The sequence below is a fragment of the Coloeus monedula genome (genome assembly GCF_965178545.1).
Source record: "Coloeus monedula genome assembly, chromosome: 5".
NCBI classification, from domain to species: domain Eukaryota; kingdom Metazoa; phylum Chordata; class Aves; order Passeriformes; family Corvidae; genus Coloeus; species Coloeus monedula.
The window spans coordinates 48,978,472-48,991,676 of NC_138785.1; the positions used below are offsets into that span (position 1 = coordinate 48,978,472).

Consider the following 13,205-nt stretch of genomic DNA (forward strand, 5'->3'; position numbering starts at 1 on the left):
TTCATAATAATCACCATTTTCAGTCCAATTATCATCTTTTACTTACGCATCCTAGCCTGGTCTCATTTTGTAGTTCCATGTAAACCACTGAATATTTTTTTTAACATTTGAGGAGGGTATTCCTGGAAAAGAAAAGGGTATTGTAAAGCAATTAACAACTACTTCCAGCTGTTGAGATAGCAGCAGTCTGGGATATGAGAGTTCAGCTAATCAAACCAAGGAGTGAAAGGTAGTATCAAGACTAGACTGGAAGGCAGAGGGTGTCATTTCATGTATTGTGACAGCAATTAATTACTCACAAAATGAGACACACTAAACTAAGTTTGTTTACATTTGATTTTATTAAAATGAAGTAGTCTAAGGCAATGTTGTGAGGAGGTTTGTGGTTTTTCAAGATTCTCTGCACAATTCTGTGAAAGGTACTGTTTTGTCCATGCTGAAGTTATGTTGCCTGCAGAGAAAAATATGCATGCCATTTCCCCAGTGAATTCTGAAATACTCTTAAGTAGTAAATAGGTGCATAAAGTAAGCCCTGTGAAAAATGAATTATTTTTTTGTTCTGCTCTAGGGCTTTGGGTTATCCCCTGCCCCCTCCATGCAGTTGAGAGATTGTTCATGGTCACTGGTGCTTCAGCAGATGCTGCTGTTCCTTCTTCAAGCCATGGCTTCAGCTTCCAGCCGTGCTGCTCTAGCCTGAGTTGCTCGCCAGGTCTGCACCTGCAACTTCCCCTGGCTTTGGAGCCCAGCTTCAGGCAGGGCTCAGGTGGTGCCATGGGCAGGGCTGGCAGAAAGTGAGTAAAGGGGAAGGGAGTGGGGAAAAAGATTTCTGGAACAGCTTCTCCACAGCCTCTCCCACACCTTTCATTCCTGCCTCCGTGCTGCTTCATTTAATGAGTCTGTGCAGGCAGCTGCCTGTGCTGCATGATGAAATGTCTGGTTGGATCCCTTCCCTAACCTGCTTCCCAGCCTGGTAGGAGGAACACCTGCACAAGACAGGACAGTGGTGAGCTGATGAGGGAGGAGGTCAGCTGTGTTTAAGCTGGCATCATTGCAGAGAACAGAGGGATTGCCTGACTCTGGCTCTGGTGGGACACTGGAGCCAGATTTGCAAACAGAGTAGCTGTGGGTGTATTGGTTTTTATGTACTCCTAAATGTGTCCTACAGGTACCAGTCATGGTGTAGAGCTTAAAGCAGCTTGACATTACTGAGTGACCAAAACCATCTGAATTAAATTGCTTGATTTTGATGGTCAGTATGAAGTCTTTCTAAACAGAAGTTGGAAGGCATATGCTTGGCAGTTCCTGAAAAATAAGCTTGAGTTCTTTGTTCTCAAACTGACCTCTTCTAAACAACCATTTGTGTATGAAAATTTTCATTAGTAAAATTAGGGTAAATCTGCAAAATTACTTTTACTGATCCATCTTAGGTATAAAGGGTTGTAGTGAATGAGGTTACATCAGTCCGATGACTGGTCTCTAGTGGAGTTCTCCAGGGCTTCATTTTAGGCCCAGTGCTCTTCAACATCCTCATAAAAAACTTGGATGAAGGATTGGAAGAATACTAAATAAGTTTGCCGACAATACTAAATTGGGAAGAGCTGTTGACTTCCTCCAGGGCAGAAAGAGGCCCTGCAAAGAGACCTTAACAAATTAGGGAGATGGTTAATCACCAACCTTGTGAATTTTAACAAGGGCAAGTGCTGGATTCTGCACCTGGCCCGGGGCAACTCTGGTTGTGTGTACAGACCAGGGAATGTGAAGCTGGAAAGCAGCACTGTGGAAAGAGACCTGGGGGTCCTGGTTGATGCCAGGTTGAATATGAATCAGCAGTGCCCTGGCAGCCCGGAGGGCCAACCATGTCCTGTGGTGCATCAGGCACAGCATCGCCAGCCGGGCAAGGGAGGGGATTGTCCCGCTCTGCTCTGCACTGGGGCAGCCTCACCTTGAATATTGTGTGCAGTTTTGGGTGCCACAATGTAAGAAAGACATTAAGCTATTGGGGAGCATCCAAAGGAGGGCAGCAAGGATGATGAAGGGTCTAGAGGGGAATCCATATGAAGAATGCCTGAGGTCACTTGTTCTGTTCAGCCTGGAGGAGATTGAGGGGAGACCTCACTGCAGTTACAACATCCTTATGAGGGGAAGAGGAGGGGCAGACACTGATCTCTTCTCTGTGGTGACGAGTGACAGGACTGGCCTGAAGTTGTGTTAGGAGAGGTTTAGGTTGGATATTAGGAAAAGGTTCTTCACTTAGAGGATGATTGGGCACTGGAACAGGTTCTCAGGGAAGTGGTCACAGCACCAAGCCTGACAGTTCAAGGAGCATTTGGACAATGCTCTCAGACAAATGGTGTGATGCTTGAGGCTGTCCTGTTCTGGGCCAGGAGTTTGACTTCAGTGATCCTTGTAGGTCTCTTCCATGCAGGATATTCTATGATTCTATGATCTTCATTTTGTATATAGAACTCTTTTGCAAATGACATGCATGCATGTACAGACCTTAGCAATTAAACGTTCTGTACAGGTTAGAAACTTCTATACAGGTTTGTGGTGAAGAGCAGTTGTGCGCTGCTGTTTGCCTGGAGCACATTTCAGACTTCTCACCCATATTCTCTGTGACACAGGCTGCAATGTACCTTGTTTCATCCCAGTCACGTACAGCTTTTGGCTTCCTGGGAATGTGCCAGTGCAGCCCTCAGCTGAGCAAAGCCTGAACTTTTTAGTGTAATAATTAACTTTTGTAAACTTCCAGATGCTTAGGGTGAGCTGCAGCTTTCTGTATATTCAGGCAGTTTCATTTATAAGTAGAAGCTCTTTTTGTTACAGAAATCTCCAATTCTGTGATCCTCCAAAGATCTGATAATGTTTTATTCCTCATCTTCACAGGAACTGATGTTCAATGGCTAGAAGAGAGCTGACAAGTGGCTGAAATGAATACGACTACTATCCTACAAGAGACTTTGATTAAAAGATCACAGCAGAAGAAGAGGACTTCTCCCTTAAACTACAAAGAGAGGCTTTTTGTACTTACAAAGTCTATGCTAACATACTATGAAGGTCGAGCGGAGGTAGGAGACACAGAGTTATACTACAGATTGCCTTTGTTCCTTTTTGCTTTTGTACGATACTGGCTTTTTTCCCCACTGTATATCGTACTGTCAAGAGCTGATCAGGGAAATGGCCATTGGTGGCAATGAACGTGAGATGGTGTTTCTCTTATTTATAGTGCAGGTTGACAGAGGTGTAGATAACTTACCTGGTAGTCAATGTGAATGGGTTCTCAATCAGAGCAGTAGTGCATAGCCAGGATGGCAGATATGACATAAAACAGTGGTCATCAAAGCTGATCTCTTTCTCTCTCCAGAGAGATGAAAGATCACTGCTATCGTGAAGTGGGGAAAAGGTAGAAAAAGTTACAATTGCAGTTTCTTGTGACTGTGTATACTGTGAAGGCCATTACATTTGCACCTGGCAATTAACTGGATTTGAACAGGAGAAAGAACATGTGATAGGAGCAGTGCATTGCAGACCAAGTTCAGCAGAGATGAGATCCATTAGAGTGGATCATGCAACCTGGTGATTGAAATGAAGCTGGAAGCAGTTTATCTTTGACCATACAAGCAACTCATCCTGGTTACCACTTTCTTTGTAAATTAAGTTCCTCAAGAAGTCATTAGTGTAAACTATGCAAATCCTCAGACCAACATTTTTTCAAATAAGCTCCCGACTCAGTTTCATCAAGGTCACCTGCCCCCAGAGCATCCTGACATATCCTCAGTGCTGGGGATGAGATTTTCCACTTAAATGAGGCTACTTTCCATGTTTGTCACAATGCTGAGGAGGATTAAAGTGACTGCAGTAGTTCATGAAACACATTGTACACCTTGGGAAGCCATTTAACAAATAAAGCTTAATGGAGGGAACCCTGTAACCTCTTGTGTTGGCTGTCTTACCTCTGATAAAATAAGAGGGTATAGGAGAGCTAAGGCTTGCTAAGCATGTTTCTCTGCCAGACCGTATGGTTGCACCAGAATTGAGTTCACTTACCATGCTACAAGATGGTCACAGCAGTCTGTTCTCTGAAAGTAGCTCGGACACAGGGATTAAGAACAAGATCACAGACTGAGGTTGGAGAGGGCTTCTGGAGGCCATCTGCTCCAAGCCCCTTGCTCAAGCAGGGCCACACAGAGCTGGTTGCCCAGAACCAGCTGGCTATTGAGTATCTCTGTCCAGCTGGCTGTTGAGTATCTTCACAGATGGAGTCTTCACAACCTTTCTGGTCAACCTGTGCTAGTGCACAGTCACCCTCAGTAAAAAAGACTAGCATTGTTTCCTGATGCTCAGATGGAGCCTCCTGTGTTTCAGATTGTGCTGAGTGCCTCTGGCCCTGTCACTGGACGCTGCTGGAAGTAGCCTGGCTATGTCCTCTTTGCAGACTCTTTTCAGGCATTTTATGTCCTCCTGGATGGCAGAGTGTATCCGTCACTCCTATTTTGGTGACTCTGGCATCCTTCCAGAGAATAAAGAGGTGGAGGCTAAGAGGCCCTCTGAAATACATCTTGCATGCTTATCCCATGTCAGTCTGTGTTCAGATCAAATAGAAATGTGACAACAGGTTTTGCAGGTCTAGTTGTCACCCTTTAAGAAGTTACCACTTCCAGCTTCACCTCTTCAGTTTTCCCCTTCCAGCTTTCCCTTTGCCCTGCAGGTTAATGTCCTCTGGCTAAAATGCTTTTCCAGTAGACTGACTTGTGGATCTCTCTGAGAGGGGGTTTAAACTATCAGTTTTATTTGCAGTGAGATTGAGCAGGGCTGCCCATAGTGCCCTCAGCTGAGGATGCAGTAACTTCTTAAAATATTTCAGCCTAAGATACAGACAGTTGGGCTGAAATATATTATGCCTATGTTAGGCCATCAGTTTGCTGCTGAAAAAGGCAGGTCTGTTTCATCCCTGTCCTAGCCTTCCTAGACTCCCCCATTCACTTGAAATTATTCTGGCCCTTCTTGGAATCCACATTGCTCTGAAAAAAATTGCTAATCATAGAATCACAGAATGGCCTGGGTCAGGAGGGACCTAAAAGTTCATCTAGTTCCAACCCCTCTGACCCTGGGCAGAGACACTTTCCATTACACCAGATTTCTCAGAGCTCCATCCAACCTGGCCTAGAGCACTTCTAGGGGTGGGGCATCCACCACCTCTCTGAGCAACCTGTTCCAGTGCCTCGCCATCCTCACAGTAAAGAATTATTTCCTGAAGTATAATTTAAACCTACTCTCAGTTGGAAGCCATTCCCCCTTGTCCTGTCACTACAGGCCCTTGGAAATAGTTTTTCTCTGTCTTTCTTGTAGGCTCCCTTCAGGTGCTAGAAGGCTGCAATTAGGTCTGCAGAAAGATATTTGATCTGATTTTATTTTTGCTGGATTAATGTTCTGCTGGGTTAGCAAGCTGCATTAGCAGGGTGCAGGATCTAAAAAGTGCCAGAGGCTGTGCAGGTGGTGGCGGAGAACAGGATGCTCCAACTGTTGACGTCAGCAGGTTGTTAGACTGGCTCAGCCATAGCATGTAACGTTCCAGCCTCAAACCATTTTCATTGTTCTTCTCGTTTTAGATTCTTTTAAACATTAATCAGCATTTTATTTTATTAACAATGTTGTCTGAAAATAGTGAGCTCTGATCTTAAAGGGGCTTACTGAATATTTTTGTCTCTTTGAAAAAAACCACAGCTGTAAGACTAAGATCTCTGTGACACAGTGGTAGTTACTCCTTTATGTCTCTGGACAACTTAAATGTTAAAGATGCTTCTGGGTTTAGTTATTTGTTTGGTTATTGTTTGTGTTTTTTTAAGCCAATTTTGGTGGCTATAAATGTATATTTACAATAAGACAGCTGCATACTCTGGCTGAGATAATTTATATGAAGAGAAAAAAAATTATTAGCCATCAGGATAATTCTGCCCCTTCTGAATAGTTGGGGGTTTATTGCTGAAATAAATGTGACTACTGTGTATGCTGGTTGAATTTAAAGACATGACAGGTGAAAGGATAGGTACAGACTGATTTCATTTTGGGCTTGGCAGTATTCAAAGTCCAGGTTGGCAAGATAAGCATGGATATCCCAAGCCAAGAGGATCTCACACCCTCATTTTAATCCCCTAACTGCAGTGGTAGCAGTCTGCCAGGGGTGGCTGAGTTCTGCTCCTCTAGGCAAGTGTGCAATTCCGAGTTTGATTGTTGTGCAATCTGAAGTATTTTCTTGTTTTCTTCCATTTTAATTTCTACGGAAGTTCAGTAGAGAGAGTTCAAGAAAAACCCAGAGTTTGTGGGCACGTGAATAATCATACCACTTCTTTTTAAAAACAAGATACAAGTAAATCTCGTTAACCAGATTAGTCAATACTCAAAGTGTGGGCAAGTTGGGATTATAAATAAAGTGACAGAATTAGACACTTTGTATGTCTGGTGACAGAAGTGGAACATTTATGACAACAGAAAGCAGTCAACCACAGCAAATAGTGTTCGTGTATCTAAATGCTGCTGAGAGATTTAATAATTCTGTGCAGCCAGTAGTGGGGCATCACTTGCTCTTTGACCAGAAACTGCACCTTATAGAAGCCACTCTTCTCTGTTTTTTCCTGTCCCATGTACTGACAAAGTGCCATATACATTACTTGCAGCAATAAATTTATAATAAATTATAAATTATCCTAAACATGACTACTAGCAACAGGCTAGAATTTTGTTTTAACTGGCACATAACTGGTTTAAATCTTTCTATACATGCTTTCAAGCAGATCAGGCCCCCTGTCATGGTACAACAACAGTGCATGCCTACAGCAAACCTGGAACTGCACTGCTACCATGAGAAGGAGATATATAGTTTTTTCACTTCAAGATATTGTTCTGCTGTAAGTCACTATTGATGAAGCATAGCTACAGAATCAGTGAAGAGGCTGCATTTCAAGACTAGTTTCAAAACACAAAAGCCCGAGGAAGGAGAATCCTGGTTTAGGTCACCTGTGCAAAGCTCTACCATTACGATTAATATCATGGGAAACTTACTTTGCATAGGAAGCCAATAGGACCTTGGCTTTTACTACTTAACTTCTGGGTATTATGCTGTTGGATAAAAAATATGGAAAAAGTAGTCACCTTAAGGTTTGTTAAAAAGATGGCTATTAAGAAGCTTGGAAATAAAAATACATCAGGAACTGACTTGCCTTAAGCATCACGGAGATAAATTTTTAATGTCAAAAAAGAGGAATACTCTGTTTAAGCTGAGATGGGTTCTGTTTTTGTCTTTTTTTTTCTCGGTCATAAATTCTGAGAATTAGTAGGTGTAGCTGTTGGGGAAATGGCATCATTGCACTATTGTGCAATATTGGACTAACAGTGATTATAAGCAAATAAAAAGGCTGAGCCAATGCTGTTTCTTGAAGCCTTTAATGGTTTATCAGCTGTCATTGTTGGAAAGAGTATTTTCTATATTTTTTCCTAATGTTGCAAAAGTGGCTATTGAAATCTGAATGTGATGTGGTCCATTTGCAATGAAGACAAAAATTCACTGTAAGTAAGATATAACTGCATTGGTCTCCAAGCAGAGAGTACTGGTCATGAATGTGTAAAAGTAGGGAAGAAGTAAAATATCTTCCTATTCTGAGTGTGGAGATGTACTATAAAGTACATCTTGCTGGTTATGCTACAGTCAGAAAGACTTAAGATATGTACAGTATTCTCAAATATGTATTGTAGCCTTACCAAGCCTGCTTTAAACGCATTTATGTAGACAGTAGTAACTAGTTTGAAAGTGGGAGTGATAGGCACTTTTCCCCAAACTGGCCCTTGTTCTTGAGAACTGCTGCACTAGTCTTACTGGTGTCAGCTGGAGTCATGGACTGTAGTGTGACTTCGCTGGATAACCTGGTTGTATAGCAAAGACAGTGTTTGTAGTGTTCTAGTGAGAAAACAACAGCATGATATATTTTATTAGGAAATCTCTTTTCAATTTTGTGTGCTCTGAAAACTTGGCATAGTACTTCAGGTGTGCTTCTTGTAATTTTCCTGAACTATTTTCTTCCAAGAAATCAAAAAATACTGGTCAGTAGCAAATTAACAATCAAATTTAAGCAATTTTTAAATTAACCAACTTGTTTTAAAATCAAGTATTTAATGCAGTGATTAAAAAAAAAAAACCAAACTCATTTGGAATGGCTTTCTGTATTTTTGACCAGCAAAAATATAGCTGAAGTTTTAGTATGACTTTTTCCAAATTTTGCTAATTTCATCTTGAATGGAGTGCAGGTTTGAATTCCAAGGAGGCATTTGTGGAAATAACAGCACATATTCATGGCTCTAGGTACGTTTGGCCATTTTCTGTCAAAAGTGACCTCATATCTGGAATATTCAACTTAAAATCCCCCAGAGTTTATTTTCGAAGGATCGGTGCATTCACACTTCCATGTGTGTCTGTTTGGAAAATCAAACTTCAAGAGTTTGTCTAGGAGTCCTCCTCATCACTGAACTTTTAAACACTTCAGTAAGTATCAGCTGGGCAATGGAAGGGAGGACTCATTTCACCAGTATGCCTGGTGGCTGGTGCCCCACAGTGCAACTGCCCCACACACTCCTTGGCAGGGTGGCTGCAAAGAACGGCATCATTTATTCCTCTTGAGTTAACCAACGGGACATGCCGCACAGAAATGCATCCAGCTCCTGCGTCCATCAGGGTCGTCCCCCACGTACTTGTGGTTTATTGTCTTTCTCCTTGTGGGGCAATGAGTTTGACTGTTGTGAATTCTTTCTCCGTGAATTGTGAGAAGGTGCCTCTGAACTGGGCAGTCAGATGGCCCTGGCTGGAGCAGGCTTGCTGCTGCATTACAGAACAGCCATGATAGCAAGTAACACGGACTTCACACAGGTTTTAGTTAGCTACCACTCACGGGACATCTCGCTTGAACTTGAAAGTGCCACCAGACTATAGGTTTTTGCTCCAGATGGCATTTTAGGCAAGGGAAGTCCTTTGTGATGAGGGAAAGAGAGTAAATGTAGGTGTTGAAGTACTTCTCACCAGTGGAGTAGTTGAAAGGAGCTGGTTTGCTCAAGTGAGATGTCCTGCTGGTTTGTTGGTTTGAAAACTTTCACATTGATGTTTCTCATGAGTGCAGTGCTTCCAAAGCTGGCACAGATCTGGTCATAATTTTGTAAATCCTTGTCAATGTGTAGACTGTTAGTATCCTCATATCTATTATACCTGTGGAATGTCCCCTTTCACCGTGCTATTTCTCTTTCTCTTTGTTGCTCAGCTTTCTTAGCAGTGGTACTCTTTAGTTTGAAAGTGTGCTGATGTGTGTGGTTTGGTTACTGCCCTCCCACACAGGGCGTTCTCGAATTAACCTTTCCAGCCCACAGCAGCTTCCACTGACCATGAGTATGAAGCTGACTATGAGCTTATGAACATTAAATTTCTTTATCCTTTAGCATCTTTATTGTTTGCTCATGTTTGCTGCACGGATTACAGTTCATGGTAATAAATAGTTTGCATTGGATTTTTGCATTTTAAAAAGGCATAGGCTAAATCCTGGTCCCTGTGGTTAGCCTTCATGTGTTTGGGTGGGTAGGAGTCTGCAGTGTTAGAAGGGAGGACAATGAAGGAGGAGAGTTTGGGCTGCGATGCCCCTTAGCTCTGGAACTGCTGCACAGAGGATATTGGAGTAGGCACATCACTTACCTATTTATTAGGGTGCAGAAACCATTTGCTTCTATGGAGAAGGCAAATAATAGCTCCCTGGTGAAAAACATTTAAGAGTCTTATTTAGAAGTATGCTTTTGTGGAGTCAAGTAAAAGGCAGCTTCTGAGAAGCTGAACTTGGGAGGTGCATCTTTAAGGCATCTGCTGAATGCTCTTATCCATTTGCCATTAGGATCAAACTTGTGTGAAAACTTTCTTGCGTAAACAGAACTATTACAACTAATAAAAACAAACCAGGATATAAATGAAAAAAGCAGAATAAAAACCTGACCATTTTGGGGGATTGCTCATTTTGAAAGTCTCTTCCTAAGGAAAAAAGGGTTCTGTAAGGGTTGTGTTCGGTTCTTGTAATTTGAATATAGAGGAGACAGAAGCTACTGAAATTACAGTGGTGATTATTTTAAGGAAGGAAAAATAAAAGCTCTGGGGCCCACTATGAAGCTGCAGGTTTCAGGGTAAAATAGCTTCATTGCAACACTAATATTGTGCAAATACTTCCTTTGGACCATAACAGCTTTATAGAGTTCCAAAAAGCTATGTTACTTACTTTTTTAACAGAAGATTAATACTTTCTACTGTTGTTTATTCCTATAGTGCTTATCCTTTATGATTTTAAAAAGAATTACCCTGATTTATGGATTTCCTTAATCATTGCATAGGCGATTTAATTATTTTATAAAATGAAAGCACAATTCAGTATTAAAATGCTTCTCATCACTTCACTGATTACTCTTGTTTTTTAATGTAAGATAGAGAGCTGAAATGAGTAGGTTTACAGAGCTTATTTTGTTCCAAGTCACAGGTCATGATGATAGAGCTTTCTTAAAATACTTGCAAGTGAAAACTGTTCAAGTTGGAGACATAATGTAAAGCTATTCATGTGAATGGGAGCAGCTTAAGAGATGCATGGGAATGCTCACTTGTAAAGGGCAATTCATAAAGAAACTTAAGTTGTAAAAAAATGTTGGTTATGTTGTAGTAATGATTCCCTGTTTTCTATAACATCTACTGAAAGAAAAGTCAGACATAAAATGAGAATCTGCAGTAATTATCTTTCTACGAGAATTTTGATTTTTATGAGATGGAAAAAGTGAGATGTAGAAGAAGTTGAAAAGCATAAGTTGTAGTTGTTGAGATGTAGACAAGGCATGGATGAGAATATTTACCTTATGACTACTTACGACCTTATGACAGGAGTGGATGAATCTTAAAGGTCTTTAAGAAGGAAGAACTTGAAAATAGATGAGAGAAGACTAGAGAAGGCCTATTTTTTTCAAAAGTGTGCAGAAGAGAAGCTGAGAAACTTTAATCTAGGAAGATAATTTAGAGAAAAATGCAAGAAAAACCAGGCTTGTTTAAGGTACTTGGAAGATGCAGAAATTGCACATCAGCTAACAAAGAAACAAAACAAAATTAAGAAACAAACCAAAATAATCTAAGACTTATCTATGCTCTGGGGTAACAAGTCTTGTGGGTAGCAGAGAGCAGTAGATATCCTGTGTTTTCATCCTAGTAAGGGTTTTTTTGACACTGCTGAATGAGACGTTTCCACATGTAAGCATTAGAAGTTATCTGTATAAACCTCTTGTAAAACTGATTGCAGAGCACATGGGAAGCTGGTACCATGTTGAATAGGCATCAGTAGCTTGTTTTCAATTGGGAGCCTGTCTTGAATGGAATGTCCTGTTCTGCATTTTAGTATTTTCACTAGTGATACTGTTGTTGGAATAGAAGCTTGTTGAGTTCTCAGGTGACATAAAACTTGAAGGAGGTGCAAATATTTTGAAAAACAAGTCTAGAAATCCATGTGGCATATTGGGATTAGGCGTGTGGTGGGTTTGATTTTTTCCTTTTTTTTTAATTTTGTAGAATGCAATTCAGTGTGGATGAGTGAAAAAGGCAGGAATGCTGAAATGTTCAGATACAGAACGGGAATAAGTAGCCAAGTGTCAGGCTGTCCCCAGCAGGACCTGGGTTACAGGATCATGAATCATAAACTGGATATGCATCAATGATACCTTGTTGCTGTGCAAAAGGGAAACGTTACATTAGGATGAAAAAACATGACTCCAAATCCTTATAATTGGACAATAAGGCATCAGCTGCAGTGCTGCATCTGGTTTGAGGCAGTAAGTTTCGAGGAAGATGTGGATCTGCCTGTGGGGTTCAGGGCAGGAGCAGCAGGAGGGATGAGGCTCCCAAAAGCCAGTGATGAAGGGTTAGTAAGCAGAACAGCAATTGTTTAAAGCAGAGAGATGTACTGGAATCTCAAAAGAAAAAAAACCCTCTCAGCTCTGTAGTTTTTGGGTCCGTCATCTGAACCTTGAGAAAGTAGCTAAAGCAGGTGGTGCCTTGGCTGGGTGACCTCTTGGGTCTTGGGCTCTGCTTGCTTGCCTGTGATGCCCGTGGACTTGGGCTCTCTTCTCTCCTTGGCTCAGGTTGTCCGAGTCTGGTGTTCAGACAGCATGGGGGGCTGAGTTAGGGCTGAATGCAAGGTGTCACTCACCCAGCAGCCAGAGGATGGTCCTGAGTAGGGAGAAAACAGGACAGAAATGATACAGCTGGGCTGGGCAGACCAAGAGCTCTGTGAATGTGGACTTCACAAAAAACCAAGAAGAGGAGACTTGTCTGAAAGAACCTGAAGTTATGAAGGTATGGCAGTTACTTTGACAGCTGAAAGGTTGTAGGTTGTTTAGGGCCTGATATGGGTGGAGACCTGGCTGATTTATTATGTGGCCTTTACTTTTATGTGGTGGCAGCAATGTAGTGTAACTGCAGTTGTGTGTGTTTGGCTGGCTGCCTCTCCACTGCAGAAGAGTGAGTTACAGATAATGCACTGTAGTCATGGTTAGGAAGTTGTATCAGTGCTATGACATAGAATTTATTTTTTGTGCTTTTTGGTCCCTCCAGTTCTGGTCATCAACATCTGCTGAGCAGCCAGATATTGAATCAGGTCAGCCTAGATCAGAACAGTAATCACCTCTTGCTTTTCATACTCATTCTAGCCATTTTCAAAAGGTAACTAAAAATGCTTCATATTTGCTTTTCTTAAAATACTAATTTAAAAAAATAATTGAAAGGAGAAGGGTGTTGTTCAATGTATCTGACACACTGGAAAATACAGGAATGGAAAGTGTGACCACCTAACATCTAGCTACAGTAATTATATTTGCATAATCAGTAATTGCTTGCCTCAAGAGGGAGCTGCAGAAGTATCCAGTCAGTGCTTCTTATTAATAAATGGCAATGCTATTAAAAGAAACAAAACCCAAAAACCTGAAAGCACAACCTCCCTCCCTGCAAAGAACTCAAAAATGAAAATACCCATACATTTGGCTCTGGGAGCATAGTCTACCAGAGCAGCTGTCTACAAGCAGTGTTGGCTTAGCCAGGCTTTTTGTGGTTTTGCAAAGTCGAAGAGCAGCTCCATAAAAGGAGATGAAAGTAGTGCTGTGACCTG

The 13,205-nt window shown here is 41.6% G+C and overlaps 1 protein-coding gene across 1 annotated transcript in view; it reads left to right on the forward strand.

Moving 5' to 3' along the window:
- TEC (tec protein tyrosine kinase) overlaps positions 1-13,205 on the forward strand; it is a 46,421-nt gene that overhangs the window by 12,251 nt on the left and 20,965 nt on the right. Inside the window, exon 2 of the mRNA XM_082281451.1 lies at positions 2,887-3,068. Within this exon, the coding sequence (XP_082137577.1) occupies positions 2,931-3,068 (138 nt within the window). The 5' untranslated portion in view covers positions 2,887-2,930. The remainder of the gene's footprint in view (positions 1-2,886; positions 3,069-13,205) is intronic.